This window comes from Nylanderia fulva, unplaced genomic scaffold (genome assembly GCF_048542155.1).
Source record: "Nylanderia fulva isolate GAGA-0341 unplaced genomic scaffold, ASM4854215v1 Scaffold138, whole genome shotgun sequence".
Taxonomy (NCBI): Eukaryota; Metazoa; Arthropoda; class Insecta; order Hymenoptera; family Formicidae; genus Nylanderia; species Nylanderia fulva.
In genome coordinates, this window is record NW_028189601.1 from 258,992 (window position 1) to 278,360 (window position 19,369).

A 19,369-nucleotide genomic window follows, 5' to 3' on the forward strand; every position below is an offset into this window, starting at 1 on the left:
AGTAATAGTGACAAAAACCATTTACGAGTACATATTAACTGACAATAATATGGCCATTCACTCTATTGAACGATAATTTTAACTTTTTAAACTTTGTTTTATATTTTAGCTTTTTATATGCCAAATTGCTTAACCTTACTTTCTGTAAATTTTTTAAATTTTATTACTAAAACACTTGAACAATATAGTTCTGATACTATAATGTATAGAAAGTAAAATTAACTTTTCTTATTTAGAAATTTATATGTATATCGGGGAGATTCAAAGATTTATGTATCGGAAAGCACCAAATGCAAATATTTGTATTATAATTTCAGATGAACAGTCTGTATTTTAAACATTTATCAATAGTACCCCTTTAACCCCCTGTAAAGCTATAGGCGGGAAAAATATCGGTCTAAAAGTCGGCTGAATCGGGAATCGAACCCGAGTCTTTTGCCTATCGGGCGACTGCTCTTACCACTGAGCTATTCAGACCTTCCAAAATGATATTTCTCTCTGTGCCTTTTAACTAAATAATACCGTTCTTCAGCCCATGCGTAAACAAACAATATTAAGAATATAATTCGGTTCTCGAAATATAGATAATATATACATGTACGTGCGTGCGTGTGTGCGTGCGTGTGCGTGCGTGCGTGTGCGTGCGCGTGTGTGCGCGTGGTACGCGCGTGTCGCGTGTGTGTATGTGTGTGTGTATCGGCTGTAGAGCTTAAGGCAATATCTTTTTTTTTGATTATTTTTTGCGAAAATTAATTTTTTCGCTAATTAGAAATTGAGATCTAAACCAAGGATACTATTCCTAATTACAAAGTAAATCATTAACTTATCACTCTTGATATTTTCAAAACTTACAAGAAAAATTTTAGGATAAGTAGATAGTAAAGAAAAATTTATCATATAATATTATCAATTTCTTTTGTAAATATTATTTCAAATATTTAAAAATGCCTTTATTTTTTAAAGATGCAATACTACATTTTTGTATAAATAGCTAAAAATTTTTAGCTATTTATACAATGTTTTGCAATTCAATTGTATAGCATTATTTTTTTATGTATTGATAAGTTTAAAATTTTTTTGTAGTGTTTGATAAAAAAATAATTTATTAAATAATATTTACTCAATTTAGTAAATATGTATTAAATATTTAGTAAATATGTATCTAATGAACGCTAACTAACGGCACTAATTAATTAAATTTTATTTAATTATATCTTCTGTGATTAAAATTAAAAATACGAAATTTTTTTTTTATATTAGAAATATTTATTAAGATATTTGCATTGATAATCGTATGCAACTGTAATTTTCTAATTGTTGATTAAATCGAATTTTTATAAGTTTAAAATTCATTGAAATGTATGTTAAATTCATTTACTATTTCATATTTTGTAATGTAGTTAGTATTTTATATGTATCTACTGGCATCGTATCTAAAAATGTAGATTTATTTTCAAAATTGTATAACTCGATCAAAAAAATCGTAGAAAAATTTAAAAAATAGCAGAGGTCGAAACGTCTACATTCATATTATGAATAAAAATTTTTAATTATTCTTACTTCTAAATCATTTCGGCTCGTATATTTGGCCTACTTTTCATGTTTTATTAATTTTAAAAAATAGCATTTTGTAGGCAAAGTGTTGTAGTTTATGAAACTTGAGTAGACATTTTCGAGAAAAATTTTTTAATCAAGTTTAGAGTGTTAAAGATATGTAATTTTAAGGAATAAAGCAATTTTTTTTTTTAAACAAGAAATGGAAGAGTTTAACAAGGTTCTGTAATATAAATATAAATTTAATATACGAGTTGTGTTCAAAAAGTATCGCGAATTTTGTGTTTTTTCAAAAATGATTTATTTATTCATGAATATCTATTTTGTCCCCTTCAAAGTAATCCCCACCAGATATTATACACTTGTGCCAACGTTTTTTCCAATCCTCGAAGCACTTCAAAAAATCATTTTTTGTGATCTTGTTCAGCTCCTCCTTCGATGCCGTCTTTATCTCCTCAATCGTAGCGTAGCGTCGTCCTTTCATGGGCCTCTTCAGTTTCGGGAACAAGAAAAAGTCACAGGGGGCCAGATCTGGGGAATACGGTGGCTGCGGCATTATTAGTGTGTTGTTTTTGGCCAAAAATTGAGCAATTTTGGTACGAATTTCGCGACGACCCGTGTCATGCCCAAATCATTGGTAAAAATCGAATGGCACGAGCCAATCGATATGTTTAGGTCCTCAGCAACTTCTCTAACGGTGATTCGACGATTGACCAATACTATTTTCTTCACTTCATCAATGTTTTCGTCTGTTGTTGACGTGCTCGGGCGTCCGGCACGCTCTTCGTCGTTCACATCTTCTCGGCCCTCGGAAAACATTTTGTACCACCGATAAACGTTGCTTCGGTCCAAGGTAGCTTCACCATATGCCACAGTCAACATTCGGAATGCGTCCGCGCACTTAATTTTGTTTTTCACACAAAATTTGATACAGATTCTTTGATCCATTTTTTGGAATAGGCAAAAATCGAAGACGAGCCAAAACACGTGCAAGCAAAGCAGCTGTCATAAATTAACTGAACATTCAAAATGGCCGTACTTGTCGGCATAAATGAGAAACATGAGTACCAACATAACGCCACAAAAAAATCGAAAATCGAATATACGTAACCCGCGGAAATTCAAAATTCGCGATACTTTTTGAACACACCTCGTATAAGTCAGGCAATAAGAGCCAAATCGCGGATGACAGTGCGTTATCCTAAACAAAACTAAATTTTTTTGTTAGAATTAAATACCTGTGCACAAGGCACCAAATTTTACTTGGACACGGCCAAGATATAAAATTGGAATAATCTCTACAAGAGATTTAATTCCATACATCCCCTGTTCCCCCCTAAGGAAATAAATGCGAGAGAAAGATATAGATCCGAAAGTCGCTGAATCGGGAATCGAACCCGAGACCTTTCGCTTGCCGGGCAACTGCTCTTCCAACTGAGCTATTCAGATTCTTTCGATTCTATAGGGGGGAACAGGGGATGTATGGAATTAAATCTCTTGTAGAGATTATTCCAATTTTAAATCTTGGCCGTGACCAAGTAAAATTTAGTACCTTGTGCACAGGTTTTTAATTCTAACGAAAAAAATTAGTTTCGTTGGGATAACGCATTGTCATCCGCGATTTGGCTCTTATTGCCTGTTTGACACTTTAAATTTATAGAATATATAAATATATTTTATATTATACTTTTATATAATGTAAAATATTATAAAATATCATAATTTATATTATAAGATTTTATTTATTTTTGCTTCTAGGATTTTGCAAAATTGTTAATTTAAAATAAAAATTTAATTTAATAATATTATTAAAAAATGTAATAATTTAAAAATAATTCATACTTTTTTGTTTGTTACATACAGGACTACCTTTGCACAATTTCACGATGCGACGCATGCAAGATAATGATCAAGTAAGGAATTTTCTTAATGTTTCAATAAATTTTTCTCTAAAACAATAATAATAAAAATATTGATAGATAAAAAATGATTTAAAAAATAGAAAAAGATATATTTATCTCTTCTATCTCAGATTAAAAATTTCAAAATTTTTATCAAATATATATTTTTATGCTTAAATAAAAGCATATAATAAGAAGTTAAATCATTGTTTAGTTCTGTGAAAAAGAATCGCGGAATATTGAGAAAAATTTTATTCAAGAATTTTAAAAATAAATAACTATTTTCTTTTTACAAACTAATATTGTGTTACTACCATATCTTAATCTATATATATGAGCACTGTCTGTCTGTCTGCCTGACCGCAAACTACTTCCACATTTATGGACTGATTTTCGTGAAACAGGTACCAAAATGTTGCAAATCTTTCGGGGATGGATGTTATGTGGTTTGTTTTAAATTTTACACTCCCACCCACGCAATTGCATATTTATGGACCGATTTTTTCGAAATTGGTAGTAAAATTTTCAAAATTTTTTAAGGATAGTGACGATATGGTTTTTTAATTTTTTTTCGGGGAGTGACGATGTGATTTTTAAAGTTTCCACTCACCCACGCACCTACCCATGCATTCACAAATTTATTGATCGATGTTTTAGAAATTGATAGTAAAATTTTTTAAATTTTTCAAGAATGGTGATGATATGGTTTTTTAATTTTTACACCCCTACTCACGCATCCACCCATGTATCACCTACGCACCTACCCACGCAATTGCATATTTACTGGATCGATTTTTTCGAAATTGGTACCAAAATTTTACAAATTTTTCAGGGAGTGTGACTATGTGATTTTTTCTTAAGTTTTCATCCACCCTTGCACCTATCCACGCATTCACAAAAATTGACTATACTGGCTTCAAAAATTAGATGAAAGTTTATTTATGTATCGACCATACGGTTTGTGGTCCTTTTCAAATTAAATATTTTGTTCAAAATGACCTCCAGCGCGGAGACAAGCATTGCACCTATCAATAACAGAACGAGCTGGCTGACGTGCAACTGAAATTTCGTTACATACTTGTATTCTCTGTTTTAATAATTGAAGCTCATTAACAAGCACTTTATATATACTTTTAGAACACCCTATACAAAAAATCTTTTGATATCATTTATTCCTATAGTTCCAAATTTCAAAAGTCAATATCTCTTCAAGGAAACGTTTGCGAGCAAACTTCCAGATAAAATATTTGTTTGAGATACTAAATTTGTATTTTAAAATTAAGATTTAGAAAGACAGGGCCAACTATAACGAGCATATTAAATTAGTGAGAGATGTAATGTCAACACATAATTAATTTATTTCTTAGTAAATACAATGTTAGATAATAAAAAATAAACGTTTCGGCTGTTACCTCAGCCTTCTTCAGTAAATATAAAAAACAATAAAAAAAATTCTTTTAAGTAAAATTATGACATATTACGCATTGGAGTCTATTTTTTAATGAACCTTTGGTTTGATAAGTCAATAAATTTAAATTGGGTTACGCTTATATATCATTAATTAAAATAGATATTGTTTCTAATCGGCTAACCATTTTTTAACTAAGATGGTAAACTTTTTAATTATGTCAAAAAACATGTAAACGAGCTCACTGTTGTTAGTAGAACAAGTTGACAGTCCATTCCACGTCATCAATCCTTTTGAACATTGTTAGTTGAAAATATCGTCAGAACCGCTTGATATGAGAATTGAAACATTTAGATGTTATCCAGCATCAAAAAGTTAGTCCCCATCATCAAGCATATTTCCGAGTAAGTTCATCGTTGTAGTGTATTTCACCGTGTTTGTCTAAGTATATTTTTATTTTTTTGTATATTAATTTATATTAATAAGTTATTTTTTATGTGAAAGATCTTGATTATGATTAGAATTGCTTACTTAAAATTGATGAGTAGTCAAGATTCCGCCAAGTCAATGTGTTCATTATACAGAGTCACAATATGATGTGTCGAATTCAAACCGTGACTCCTATTATTATTACTATTTATTTATAAGACAATTCTTCTAGAATGTCAAAATTTGACTCGTCAAGCATATCGGTATCTTTTTTTAAGTTTAGACCGTTTTTTTGTTCCTTTATATGAATCATTTCAGAAACATTTCTCTTCTGAAAATTAGATTCGGAATCTAAAATTTTTATGTCTTCCCAATTAAATCAGTGTTGGTAATTAAGAATATGTTCCGAGATGACCGAGTGCTTTGACGAATCTAACTTTATATTATTTACATGTTCTTTAACTCTCGTTTTAAGTTGTCTTTTGGTTTGGCCAACATATGTCGCATCGCAATCGTGACATGAGATCTTATAAATAACATTGGAATTAGTTGAAAATTGATTTTTATTTTTATGAACCTTGATAAAACGATTGAGTTTATTAAGACAACGATAACCTATGGTCATTTCTGTTTTTTTGATAGATGATGCAATTTTGTCAGAAATGCTATTCACAAAAGGAATAACAAAGAAATTCTTTTTTTCATTATCTCCAGCTATTTCAGGAACCTTAGTAATATTATTGTCATTAGTCAAGATATTTAGTTTGGAAGTAATAAGATACTTAATTCTTTGATTAATAGTGGAGAAAATAAATTCTAAAGGGTAACCGTTGTTACGTAAAATAGTTATGATTGAATTTATATTCTTCTTATGAAATTCTGGATGTGAAAGAAGAAGAGCTCTATCTACTAAGTTATAAACAATGCCTTTTTTTTGGCAGAAAGGATGATTAGAGTAATAGGAAAGAGTTCTTCCAGAAAATGTTTTTTTCTGAAACCAATCAACAAAAATGGTATTGTTAATTAATTTCAATGATACATCTAAGAAATTTAAACAACGGTTATCCTCATATTCCAATGTGAATTTGAGTCTGTCATGGTATTTGTTAAAAGAATCCACAATCAAATCAACCTTCTCCTCAGGAACTGTCATAATGATATCATCAACGTATCTATAATAAAATGGGATGTCGATATTAATCAAGTCAAGAACAGAATTTTCCAAATCTTCCATTATTAAATCAGCTATTATGGGCGATAATGGTGATCCCATGGGGGTACCGAAAATTTGTTTATAAATTATATTGTTCAATGTAAAATATGTAGATGACAAAACAAATTCTATACATTTAATAAATTGTTTTTTTGGAATTTTTGTCTGTGACTTAATATACTCCCATCTATTATTAACACTGTTTATCGCAAGGTTGATAGGTACATTGGTGAAGAGAGAGATAACATCTAATGATACCATTATTTCTGAATTCCTTAACTTTTTGCCAGTAAGAATCCTGCACAATTCAAAACTATCATTTATATGGCTTTTTGGTGGGGGAAGGCTTTGTGACAATACATTGTGAATATATGTAGCTATATTATAAAGAACCGTATTAATAGATGATACAATAATTCTAAAGGGAATGTTCTGTTTGTGAATTTTAGGGAGACCGTAAGCTTTCGGTAGTATGGAATCACTAGAGTGCATAAAATAATATTCTTTTTTTGAAATGTATCCTTTTGTTAGCAAATAAATAGTAATAATAATAGGAGTCACGGTTTGAATTCGACACATCATATTGTGACTCTGTATAATGAACACATTGACTTGGCGGAATCTTGACTACTCATCAATTTTAAGTAAGCAATTCTAATCATAATCAAGATCTTTCACATAAAAAATAACTTATTAATATAAATTAATATACAAAAAAATAAAAATATACTTAGACAAACACGGTGAAATACACTACAACGATGAACTTACTCGGAAATATGCTTGATGATGGGGACTAACTTTTTGATGCTGGATAACATCTAAATGTTTCAATTCTCATATCAAGCGGTTCTGACGATATTTTCAACTAACAATGTTCAAAAGGATTGATGACGTGGAATGGACTGTCAACTTGTTCTACTAACAACAGTGAGCTCGTTTACATGTTTTTTGATATAATTAAAAAGTTTACCATCTTAGTTAAAAAATAGTTAGCCGATTAGAAACAATATCTATTTTAATTAATGATATATAAGCGTAACCCAATTTAAATTTATTGACTCATCAAACCAAAGGTTCATTAAAAAATAGATTCCAATGCGTAATATGTCATAATTTTACTTAAAAAGAATTTTTTTTATTGTTTTTTATATTTACTGAAGAAGGCTGAGGTAACAGCCGAAACGTTTATTTTTTATTATCATTGTATTTACTAAGAAATAAATTAATTATGTGTTGACATTACATCTCTCACTAATTTAATATGCTCGTTATAGTTGGCCCTGTCTTTCTAAATCTTAATTTTATAATATTACACGAGCCTTGTCTTTAAATATCTAATTGTATTCTTTATTAAATTTGTATTTTAAGTTTGGCTATTTAACTTAGAAACACATCCTGTATAATATAAAAAAACTATTAATCTCGGCTCGAATTATTGTGTTACAATAAAAATAAAATCTCGACGGCAATCGGAGCCTATGCGGATGACATGCACAAAATTAATAAATTAAAATGAGATCTCAAGTCAAACTCATTTATTAAATTCTAAACGTTTCGACCCACTTCGGGTCTTCTTCAGTAGAATCCGCAAATAAATTAAATATCATTTTCCTCCCTATTCAAACCGTCCGGCCGTCGGAGTGTCTCCCTAACGGTGACCATCGTCAGGAAGGAAGCGGAGCAGTGACTCCCTTACCAACACCCGACAGCAAAAACAGAGAGAAGACGATGCTACACGTGACACATCACTCTAACGACTGACGATTTAATAAATGAGTATGACTTGAGATCTCATTTTAATTTATTAATTTTGTGCATGTCATCCGCATAGGCTCCGATTGCCGTCGAGATTTTATTTTTATTGTAACATCCTGTATAAGTTACAAAATTATATATTAAATATTTTAAATATTTATTATATTTATAAACTATTTTTAATATATTATGTAAAAATTAATAAATTACTTTTATTATTTGTATTTTATGTATACTGTGTGATATTTATTATATATGTATATCTTGAATTTTCAGTCATTGTTACCAGGAGGAGAAACTACAGAACGTCAATTAACATTAGCTATTTGGGCAACAGCTGGAAAAATGCTGGAATTTAAACCATTACCTGGATTTGATCCTAATCTTGATAATTTGCAACATTATCGTGCTCAGCAAGAAATTGATTGTGATGAAGTATACCCTGGAATATATATTGGCGATGGGTAAGTAGAAACAAATATACAGGGTATCCCACAAAAAGTGGCTATCTCCTTTTATCTTTTAAATTAGAAGATATAAACTATAACATGCAATATAGAGTGGGGCCATTTTAATGTTCCACCTCACATATATTTTTTGTAAGCTTTTTATAAAAAAATGTTTCTTACAAAAGTTGTAGAATTTTGTGAAGGAAAGAAGATGGTGCTGATTTTTTCCTAAAGGGCAATTTTCAAGGTCATTAAAGATTTTTCTTTTTTTAAATAAAACTACTTTAATTTTTTGCAAATTATTCTCGCAATATTCACTGTAAAAAGTTATTAGGGTAAGATGACCAAAAAGTGAATAATTTACGAAATATTTTATAAATCAAACGAACTCACCGAGTAAAGTTCGATTTGAATTATGCCAGAGTTTTGTCCGGATGGATAATGTAGTCGTGCCTCTGTGCGCGTCATTACCAACAGTTCAACACACCGCCAAAGCGAAAGAACCAAGCGCTCTATATTATCGTCGGATACTGTCCAGTCAGGCCAACTCAAGGACTACTAATCTCATTTGTTTAGAACTTTATTGTAAAACATTTGTATATTTCTTAATGGGGTGGGAGAAGGCTTAAAAACCTGGGAAGGAGGCTCCATTCGGACGAGACTCGGGCATAATTCAAATCGGAACTTTATTCGGTGAGCTCGTTTGATTTATAAATTATGCCCAGAGCTCGTCCGGATGGATAATGTAAATGTTTCAGATTAGTTGAAAAGTTTTATAGTTGTATTAAACCTTTTTCCATGAAGAAAGGTATAAATCTTAAAATTATACTTGTTTACACAAATAAAAAAATATGATAAGTATGACGAAGGAAAAAAGGGAGTAAATTCCCAAAGATAAATGTCAAACAAATATAAATTACCAGCAAAGGTTACGAAATACTTTCTAAAAACAAAACAAAAAATCATAAACTGAAACAGACTTAAGGTCTCACTGTATTAGCGAATTCTTCTGGGTTTCCTAATGGTCGATTGTAAAATCCCGCAAAAACTTGAGAACTACCCGACCATCCAGCTGCTCGCTTGATTAGATCCAAAGAAACACCTCTTCGAGCCGCTAATAAAGTGGAAGCGTGTCTGGTACTATGCGCCGTGAATATGTCGGACCTCACGCCACGGTCTTCTAGGGCTGTTCGTAACCAACGACTAATAGTTTGCTGTCCTACTGCCTTATGGGGTTTTGACCATGAAATAGCCTATCGCAGGAAGGTGAACTGAGATTTTCAGTAAGCTTCAAGTAAGATTTCATTACACTAAAAATGTAGAGACTTTCATTGCCGACAAAAGGGGAAAAACTGAAGAACGGTTGAGGGCGTCCAAGAGCTAACGTCTTTATATTGTCTAGGTCGTGAATGATGAACTTATCGTTAAGCGAGATTTGAAAAATTCTAAGTGATATTAGTGTTTGCACCCGCTGACTTGTGCTTAGGGCAAGGAGAACTAATTTTTTTCGAAATTACATCTAAAGGTAACTCGTCTTATGGATATCAGGTGAAGAGTTTCGCTATAACAGGAACTGGATTCCAAACATATTCGTAACGAAGTTGCAAAGGTTTAAGTATCGACACGTCTCTACAAAATCGTTCAACTAACGTGTGGTTTCCATTTTCGTTATCTGAAACTAGGAAATCCGCCGAGCAAATACTATTAATCGTGGAATATAAATTTACTTGCTTCAGTTCACGCGATAAAAAATCGAGAAATTGCGTGGGGTTCGGTGACCAGATCGAGGTCGACTGGTAGAAATGCCACCAGCTCCGTAGAGGTTTAGTATACTGTTTGAGCATCGATTCTGATAAGGAACCCAAAGTAGCTTCTATTGCTCTTGGTGGTACTCCACGGTTCACGAACGCCTACCTAATAAGCGCCCTGTCGCCAGGGAAAGAGTCCTCCATGCTGGGTGGCAATCTCTTCTCTGAAAGGTGAAGAAAGGAGATTAAGGAGTGTAAGGACTGATAATAATAGGTTCTCCAATTAAAAGGCGTTGGAAAAGAGGGAACCACGCTTGTGAAGGCCACCAGAGTACCACGACAGTTCCCTCTACCCTGTTATTTAGAATTTTGCAGAGAACTCGAAGCAAAAAAATGAAGGAAGGAAAAGCGTAGAATCTTAAATTCGACCATGAAAGCGTGAAAGCATCAATCGCTACAGTGCCTGGATCAGGAAACGAGGATATATAAGACGAGCATTTTGCATTGATGATTGAAGCAAAGAGATCTACTTCACAAAGACCAAAACTCGACGCAAAGCAAAGAAATACCTCCTCTGATAACGACCATTCCATGTTCACGCTGATGACTGCAATTTATGATCTGCAATAGTATTGTCAATGGAAGCAATGTAAGAGACGAAAAGTATAATGTTTCGATTTTTACACCAATCTCAAATCTGTTTCAATAAGGACAACAGATGAGGATATTGAACCGAACCAAAACGTTAATACAAGCAATCGCTGTAGTATTGTCTACTCTGAGAAGAATATCGCAATCTCTGAGATCTGCCACAAAACATTGGAGGGCGTAAAAAACTGCTTTAAGCTTTCAGAAATTTATGTGATTGGATTTGTCTTCCTCTGACCACCAACCATGTGAACGGAGCTCACCGCAGGAAGCTTCCTAGCCTAACAGACGCATCAGAAAAAATCTCGTGACCAGGTACACCGTAGCGGATGACATTAAACTTAACTTGATCCGGCTTCGAAAAAATATTGATCCACCATCGTAAATCTCCTAACAGGTGAGAAGGAATATCCATAATAGCGGAGTAATTAAACTTTGCATTCAATTCAAAATCAAAGCAAGGCTAGAAATGCTCTTTTAAAAGCTCTGGAATACAAAAGACCATATTGGACAGCGAGGCATACTGAGATTAAGGATCCAATTATCCGTGCAAAATCTCGGATTCAGCATGTACATTTTTCTAAAAATTGTAACATTTGCTTGAGTAAATCAGTGTGACGCTTCGGTGGGATTGCTACAGACTGCTATACCAAATTGAAAATGAATCCGAAATATTTGCAGTTCTGCAAATGATCCAGTTGTAATTTTGCATAGTTAAAAAGAAATCTGAGCGAGGACAATAATTCAATGGAAGCGTTTAAGTTGCCAATACAGTCCAGTCTTGAGGAGCCTATAAGGAAATTATTTAGATAAATAATTGAGCAGTAGTCCTCTGACCGCAAACGAGCACCAACTGGCCGTAAATATGAAGGGGGCCGTGGATAAGTCAAAAGGCAAGACTGTAAACTCATAAACAAGTTTCCGCCACTGAAAACGGAGAAAATACCGATATTCCTAAGCAATGGGCACTAATAAATACGCATCCTCAAGATCAAGAGTTGCTATTCAAGAACTTGGAGTCATCAGCTGGACCACCGTGCGCTAATCTTCTAATTGGAAATGTTGCGGACAAAGGAAGCAATTGAGATCCTTAAGATTCAATAAAAAACGCATTCCTCCAGAATCTTTCTTAATTAGGAAAAAACTAGACAAGTACTGATTCTCCGAGGGAGTCGCAAGTACTATGGTCCCTTTGTTTAATAATCTCAACATCTCTTTATCACAAGTTGCCGCAAAGGACGGCGAAAATGAAGGCTCTTGCAAGTGATTGCGGCGAGGTGGTGTCGAAACAAAGGGAATGCGGTACCCTCTGATAGCCTGGAGGATTTTTGGGTCAATTGTTATACTTTTCCACCTATGCAAATAATGAGCTAAATCGTCTTGCTGTCCTTGTTCTATTGATGTGTCCTGGAGCTGGATCTCAAGCGATGAGCTTGGTTGCAGCTCGATAATCCTCCTGCTCCTGTCCGACAAGTCAACATTGATTTGCGATGTACAGGAGCTTTGAAGTTTGGCGTCTTAGGTTGGTTAGGCTGTAGGCGATTTGGTTGGTTAGAGACTCTGACCGTTGTTGGCGGGGCTGAGGTAGGTCTCGACAAATCACGTGCTGCCTTTTTATAGGCCTGAGCTACTTTCAAATCTTCAACAAAGTTTGATCCAAAGAGCCAGTCATCCACTTCGGAGGAATCCGCTGTTGATTTACCCACAAAAGTCAAGCACGGCTTTATATAAGCTTGTCTGGCAAAGAACAAGCGGTATTGAAGATCAGCCAGAAGATGATTGACCCCTAAGCCAATCTTTTAATGATGTTTCTTAAAAAATCATTTTAAAATTAATTGAATATTGAAAGATCAATTATGGCGAAGCCAAACGCATTCAGGCAGGCCTCAATTTGAATTTGTCTCTTTACTTGATATTCATCTCTTTTAATGATGGCTTGACGTTTAGTGAAGGCTGAAATCAGTTCTTTATTAATCTTTGGAGGGTCTAAATTTACTAGATCTCCCTTGAGTTTATATTATAAAAGCTTCTGACAAATTTCCTTTTTTAGCTCTATGCGAACCTCAGTTTGTGTAGAGTTAAGGATGATAGGGTCTCAGAGTAAAGCACTTGTCGATACCTGCTTTTCATCAAATAATTCACTCAGTAAGATTTCTCATATCTCAGGGTTAGATGATGCGTAGGACACTGTTGTATCTGTGAAAACCACCCTGCGATCCCTCGGCTGTTCCAATTGACTCTCTGTAAGAAAAGGATCGAGATACAGATAATGCAATCGGCTGTATTTTCTCTTCGCTGTAACGAAAAAATATATCTGGTGCGACGCCCCGGTTCTGGAGAATCGTTTGCCTATCTGTTTCAGACTCAATCTCTGGGGAGACGATCATGTCTATGCTCGTTGAAGGGATACCCTCGCCCGCTGTCGGAACTGAGGTCGCAGATCTCAAATTAGACGTGACCTACTGCTTTATAAAAGCAAGAATGTTCTTCAAAGTATTAGTCAAAAATAACTGGGACGATGCTGAAAAGGCGAAAGATTCCTTGATGTCGCATCCGAATAGGAGAAGAAGTATCGCTCGACGATTTGCGAGGCCTAACCTCAAAATGGCGGTCCTGAGATCTTTCTTTATAATTGTGCTTTCTTCTATCAGAGCGATGCCCTGAACGACTTCTCCGATTTTATCTTAGGCATCTTGTGGAAGAAATATTAAAAAACAGGAAAAAGGAAAAACACTCGAACTGCCGATGCCGCGCAACAGAAATACAATGATTAGCAGTCCTTGGGTTGGCCTGTCTGGATAGTATCTGTCGATAATATAGAGCGCTTAGTTCTTTCGCTTTGGCGGGTATTTAAACTGTTGATAGTGACGCGCACAGAGGCACGACTACATTATCCATCCGGACGAGCACTGGGCATAATTTATATTTTAGTTTAACGTAATTTCATATAAATTTTGACATCTCATAAAATATTCATTTTTTGTCGATCTTATTTCAATATTTTTATGTATTAAAAAAGGAGAGAAGTCAATTGATGTAAAGAAAATACATAATTGTTTGTAAAAAAGGTATGTAGTTCCTAGTTGCAAATTGCATGCTTTTTATCAAATAACTACGTGTTTTTTTAAATTAATTGATTCCTCTTCCTTTTGTTCATAAAAGTATTGAGATAACATAGACAAAAAGTTAATATTTTATAAGATATTTCATAATTTGAAATTATGTCAAACTAAAGTATAAAATATTTCGTAAACTGCTCACTTTTTTACCCTAATAACGTTTTATAATAAATATCGCGAGGAATCGATTTATGCAAAAAATTTAAGTAGTTCCATTAAAAAATTTAAAAGCTTAAAATGACTTTGAAAATCGCCCTTTAGGAAAGTCAGTAGCGCGAACTTTTTTCTCCCTCGAAATTCTACAACTTTTATTATAATTCTACAACAAAACACTTGTTGCAGAGGGTTTAAAAAGGAAAATATTTGGGGTCGCACATCAAAATAGATTACACTGTATATTTAATAATTTATACTGAAGTCTATTGTGAGCAAACATAGTTATTTACAAATGCTATTTGTGTTAACAGAGAGGTATGCACAATTTTTTTTATGATAATATACATGTAGATATGTAAAATATATAATATATAATATATAATATGTCGATATAGTAACAAATGAAAGTTATAGCTATTTAAAACGAATAGTGATGATAATGATTTAACGTAAATATTTTGCATCTCTAATGAAAAAAGTCATGTAGACCTGAAAAGTGAGCGTGTATCGCTTTTATTGTTGCCTCTTTTCCGCGTATATGATTAGCGGTCGATGATTTCGTTAAAGAGAAGTGTGAACGTAATTGCTGAAAGTTCGGTGACAGTTTGATGACATTTAAATATAAAAATATATAAAAGACGTCAATGGGAATGAAAACGTCAATGATGAATGTGTATAGACGCGCGAATTTATTGGAAGCGCAGGTATTTTGATTGAAAAATTCTTGTTAGAAATTATTTTTTTAACCTTTACATATGAGACGGAATCAGACGGATGTATTATCTTTTTGAATACAACGATCTCTCGGTCAAATGGAAAGCTTGTAACCAATTGGTACAGGAAGGAAACGTGTTCGAACAGATATATGAATTTCTTTTTCAATCACCCTTTTAAATATAAAATGAACACAATTTTTAATTTTGTAGATCACGCGATTCTCTTATCTAATGACCAGTTTCACGACGAGAATATTAATATCGTGAAACAGATTTTATTTAATAACTACTTTCCTAAACATGTAATTGATCGTTGGGTTAATAAAAGGATTAATTTTTTAAAACACAGAAACATGAATGAATCGAGTAATGAGCGAAATATTGTTGATAAGTCTCCTCTCATTTCACTACCTTATGTTAATAGCTTAGGCGATATCGATCGAATTTTTAAAAAGATTGGATTTAATGTTGTTCATAATGTTCCGAAAAAACCGAATCATTTAATTACACTCGGCAAGGATAGACTGCCTACAGATAAAAAGACTGAAGTAGTTTACAAAATTAATTGTAATGATTGCAACGTGTCATACATCGGACAAAGAGACATCTATGTACACGTGTAAAGGAACATTTCAGCAACATAAAAATGCATTCGAGTAATTTATCAGCTATCAGTTATCAGCAAACATAAAATTGAATTCGATCACGATTTTGACTGGACTTCGCCTGTTATTTTGCACAGTGAAAAACACGTAAGAAAAAGAGAAATCGCTGAAATGTTTTTTATTAAGAAAAATAATAACGTTATTAATTTACAAAAAGATACCGACAATCTAAGTAATATCTACGAAAAAAATAATAAAGGTCGTTTAGTCTCCAATAACTCGTCTAAGAGTCTTGACGTGTTGTCAAACCGATACTATGTTCGTTCTTGACATCTTAAAATTATAATTTTATTTTTATTTTCACAAGTATGTTTCGCTTTTTTTTATCATTTTGTAATATTGTTGATGAAGTAATTTTGTTTTTTATTGTATTAATCTCTGTCTATGTATATCTAGATCACTTGATAAGGACTCAAAGAAGGGTCGAAAGTTGTGATTAAATAAATAATATTTGCCAGTATGATCGAGAGAAGATTCTTACCTTTTTTTAAATTCTGTCTGGCGATTCTCAAATATCTACGTTTTAATTATTTTTTTGTTGTCTATTAAAGATTTAAATATTGAATTTTTATGATTTGCATATTTATATTTTTATGTATGCATGCATTGCAATCATAATTTAAAATAAAAATAATTAAATAAGAGATAATAATAATAATTAAAGAAATAATAATTTAAAATAAAAAAATACACACACATATACCATTTGTATTCTTCATCTAAATACGTTTATAAATTATGATTATTTTAATAAAAAAATTTAATATAATATTTTTGTATTTTAAAGTATAAAAAGACAAATAAAATATTATCTCTGCTATTTAACCAAAATTAATATCTCGTAACTTTGGATTAATCGTATTATATAGAGCATCCTAGAATTATCGGATTTTTAAAGAACAAAGTAGTATCAGATAATTTGTATGGAAAGGAGAATTTAGAGAAGAAATAGAGAAAATGGAAGTAGAAAAAGGGGGAGTAAAGATAGGAACAAAAGGAAAAAAGAGTTAGAAGAGGAGAGGAGAAAAGAAAGGAGGAAAGGAGGAGGAGAAAGGGATGGAAGGAAGAGAAGGCAAGAAGGAAGAGGGGAGATGGAAACAGGAATGAGGAAGAAAGAGGAGAGAAAAAAAAAGGAGAAGAAATAAGAGAAGAATGGAAAATAGGTTTCTGGAATGTGGCAGGGCTGAAAAGTAAGAAGAAAAATTCTGGAAGGAAATAGAAGATTGGGAGGTGGTGGTAATGATGGAAACGTGGATAGAAGAAAGAGGGTGGAAGGCGATTAAAAAGAAGTTACCGAAAGGATATAGATTGGAGAAGCAAGCAGCAAAGAAGAGAAAGAAGAAAGAAAGACCGATGGGGGTAAAGGAGGAGAGGGGGAAGATCAAGGTAACAGAAATGGGAGGAAAAGGGGGAGAGAATAATGATAGCGGATATAGAAGTGGGAAGAGAGAATTGGAGGGTAATAGGTATATACATTAACGGGGACATGGAAAGGAAAATGGAGGAAATGAAGGAGCGGATGGAAGAGAAAGAAAAAAATAAATGGACGATTTTAGAAGGAGATTTCAACGCAAGAACAGGGAGAAGGGGAAGAGTGATAGGAGAAGAAGAGGAAGTGGAAAGAAGATCGAAAGACAAGAAAGTTAATGAGGAGGGGAAGAAACTGATAAAAGAGCTGGAAGAGGTGGGGTGGGGCATTTTCAACGGAGGGATAAGAGGGGATAGGAAGGGGGAGCATACATATACAGGAGGAAGAGGGGAATCGGTGATTGATTACGTGGTGGGAGAGGATAGAGTAAAAGAAAAGATAAGAGGATGGAAGTGGGAGATAACATAGAATCGGACCATCACCCATTGATCGTGACGTTAGAAAGAAGAGGAGGTAATGAAAAGGAGAAAAGGAAGAAGGGAAAAAGAATAAGAAAAAGGGGAAGATGGACGGAGAGGGGAGGAAAAAGAATAAGAGAGGAAATAGAATGGGTAGAAGGATGGAAAGAGGGAATAGAAGAGGAGTTAGAGGAAAAAATAGGAAGGATAGAAGAGAATTGAGAGAAGGAGAAAAAGAGAGTGCGGAAGAGAAAAAAAAGGGTGGTGGGACGAGGAATGTGAAGGAAAGAGGTTAGGAAAAAGTTAAGATAATGGAGGAAAAGAGGAGGAGGAGGAGAAGGATACAGAAAAGCAAAGGCGGAATACAAGCTAATGTGTAAAAGAAAAAGGGAGGAGGAGAGGATAAGATAGTACAAGGAGGCGATAGAGGCAAGAACGGAAGAAGAGGTATGGAAAATCATAAACAGGGAAAGGAAAAAGAGGAAAGAGGTGAATGAGGAGATAAAGGCGGATGAATGGAAGGAATACTTTATGGACTTATTGGGAGGGGTAGAGATTAAAGTTGTAAGAGAAGGAAAATAAAAAAGGGAAAGGGATGAGGAACAGGAGATAAACAGGGGGGAAGTAAAGAGAATATTGGAAAAAATTAAGAAAGGAAAAGCAGCGAGAGAGAATGGATTACCGAGTGAGGTATGGAAATATGGAGGGGAAAGGATAGAAGAGTGAGTATGGGAAATGTGTAACAGAGTCTGGAGAGGGGAAGGATGGCCGGAGAGGTGAAAAGAAGGGATAATTGTGCCACTGGTAAAAAAGGGAACGGGGAATAGAGTGGAAAATTACAGAGGGGTGACATTGATGCCAACGTTATATAAAATATACGTGGGGATATTAACGGAAAGGTTAAAGGAGGAAATGGAGGAGGAGAATATGATACCGGAGAGTCGAACAGGTTTTAGGAAGGAAATGGGGGTGATAGACAGTATTTATGTTCTAAACTACTTGGTGAATAGAAAAGTGAATAAGAAAGGAAATAAGGTAGTGGCGGCCTTCATAGATCTAAAGGCGGCATTTGATTCGGTGGACAGGGAGGTGTTAATAGAGGCAATGAGAAATAGGGGGGTAAGAGAAGGACTAAGAAGTAGGATAAAGGAGGTGTACAGAGAAACTAGGAGCAAAGTAAGAGTGGGGAAGGAGGAGGGAGAAAGCTTTTGGACGGCAAGGGGAGTGAGGCAAGGTTGCCCAATGAGTCCACATTTATTTAATCTGTTGATAGCGGATGTAGAGGAGGTACTAAGAAAAGGAGGTTGGGAAGGGGTGAAACTGGAAGGGGAAAAAGTACACTGCTTATTTGTTGGATGGTAATTGGTGGGAAAGAATAAAGGAAATACTGCAAGATGGAGGAGATGGGGAAGGATGAGTGAGGGATTTAGAGAAAAAGAGGAAGGAGGGGATAGCTGAAGGGAGAAAGGAAGGAGGGGAAAAAGAGGAAGGAGGTATGAGGAGAATGAGTGGAGGTATGAGGTGTTGGAGAATGAATGGGGAACTGGAAGCCGAGCGAGGAAATAGATAGGGACGACTTCTTTCTCTCTCTCAATTAGTTAGATAGATAGATAGATTAAATTAGATTTAAGTTAATTGCAATTAGATGTAAGAGTACATTTAAGAGTAGTCATAAGTTAAATTTGTAAGAAGTTGTAAGGTTCGGATACGTTCCTTAAGAGCGCCTTTAATCCCTAAGGAGACAAATAAACCATGAATGAATATACCATTTGTATTTT

General features: G+C 33.9%; 1 protein-coding gene across 6 annotated transcripts in view; it reads left to right on the forward strand.

Moving 5' to 3' along the window:
- LOC114945731 (dual specificity protein phosphatase 3) overlaps positions 1-19,369 on the forward strand; it is an 83,798-nt gene that overhangs the window by 39,047 nt on the left and 25,382 nt on the right. For all 6 annotated transcript variants that reach the window (XM_085480014.1, XM_085480015.1, XM_085480017.1 and 3 more), the window contains 2 exons: positions 3,418-3,467; positions 8,540-8,727. In XM_085480014.1, the coding sequence (XP_085336140.1) occupies positions 3,418-3,467; positions 8,540-8,727 (238 nt within the window). The remainder of the gene's footprint in view (positions 1-3,417; positions 3,468-8,539; positions 8,728-19,369) is intronic.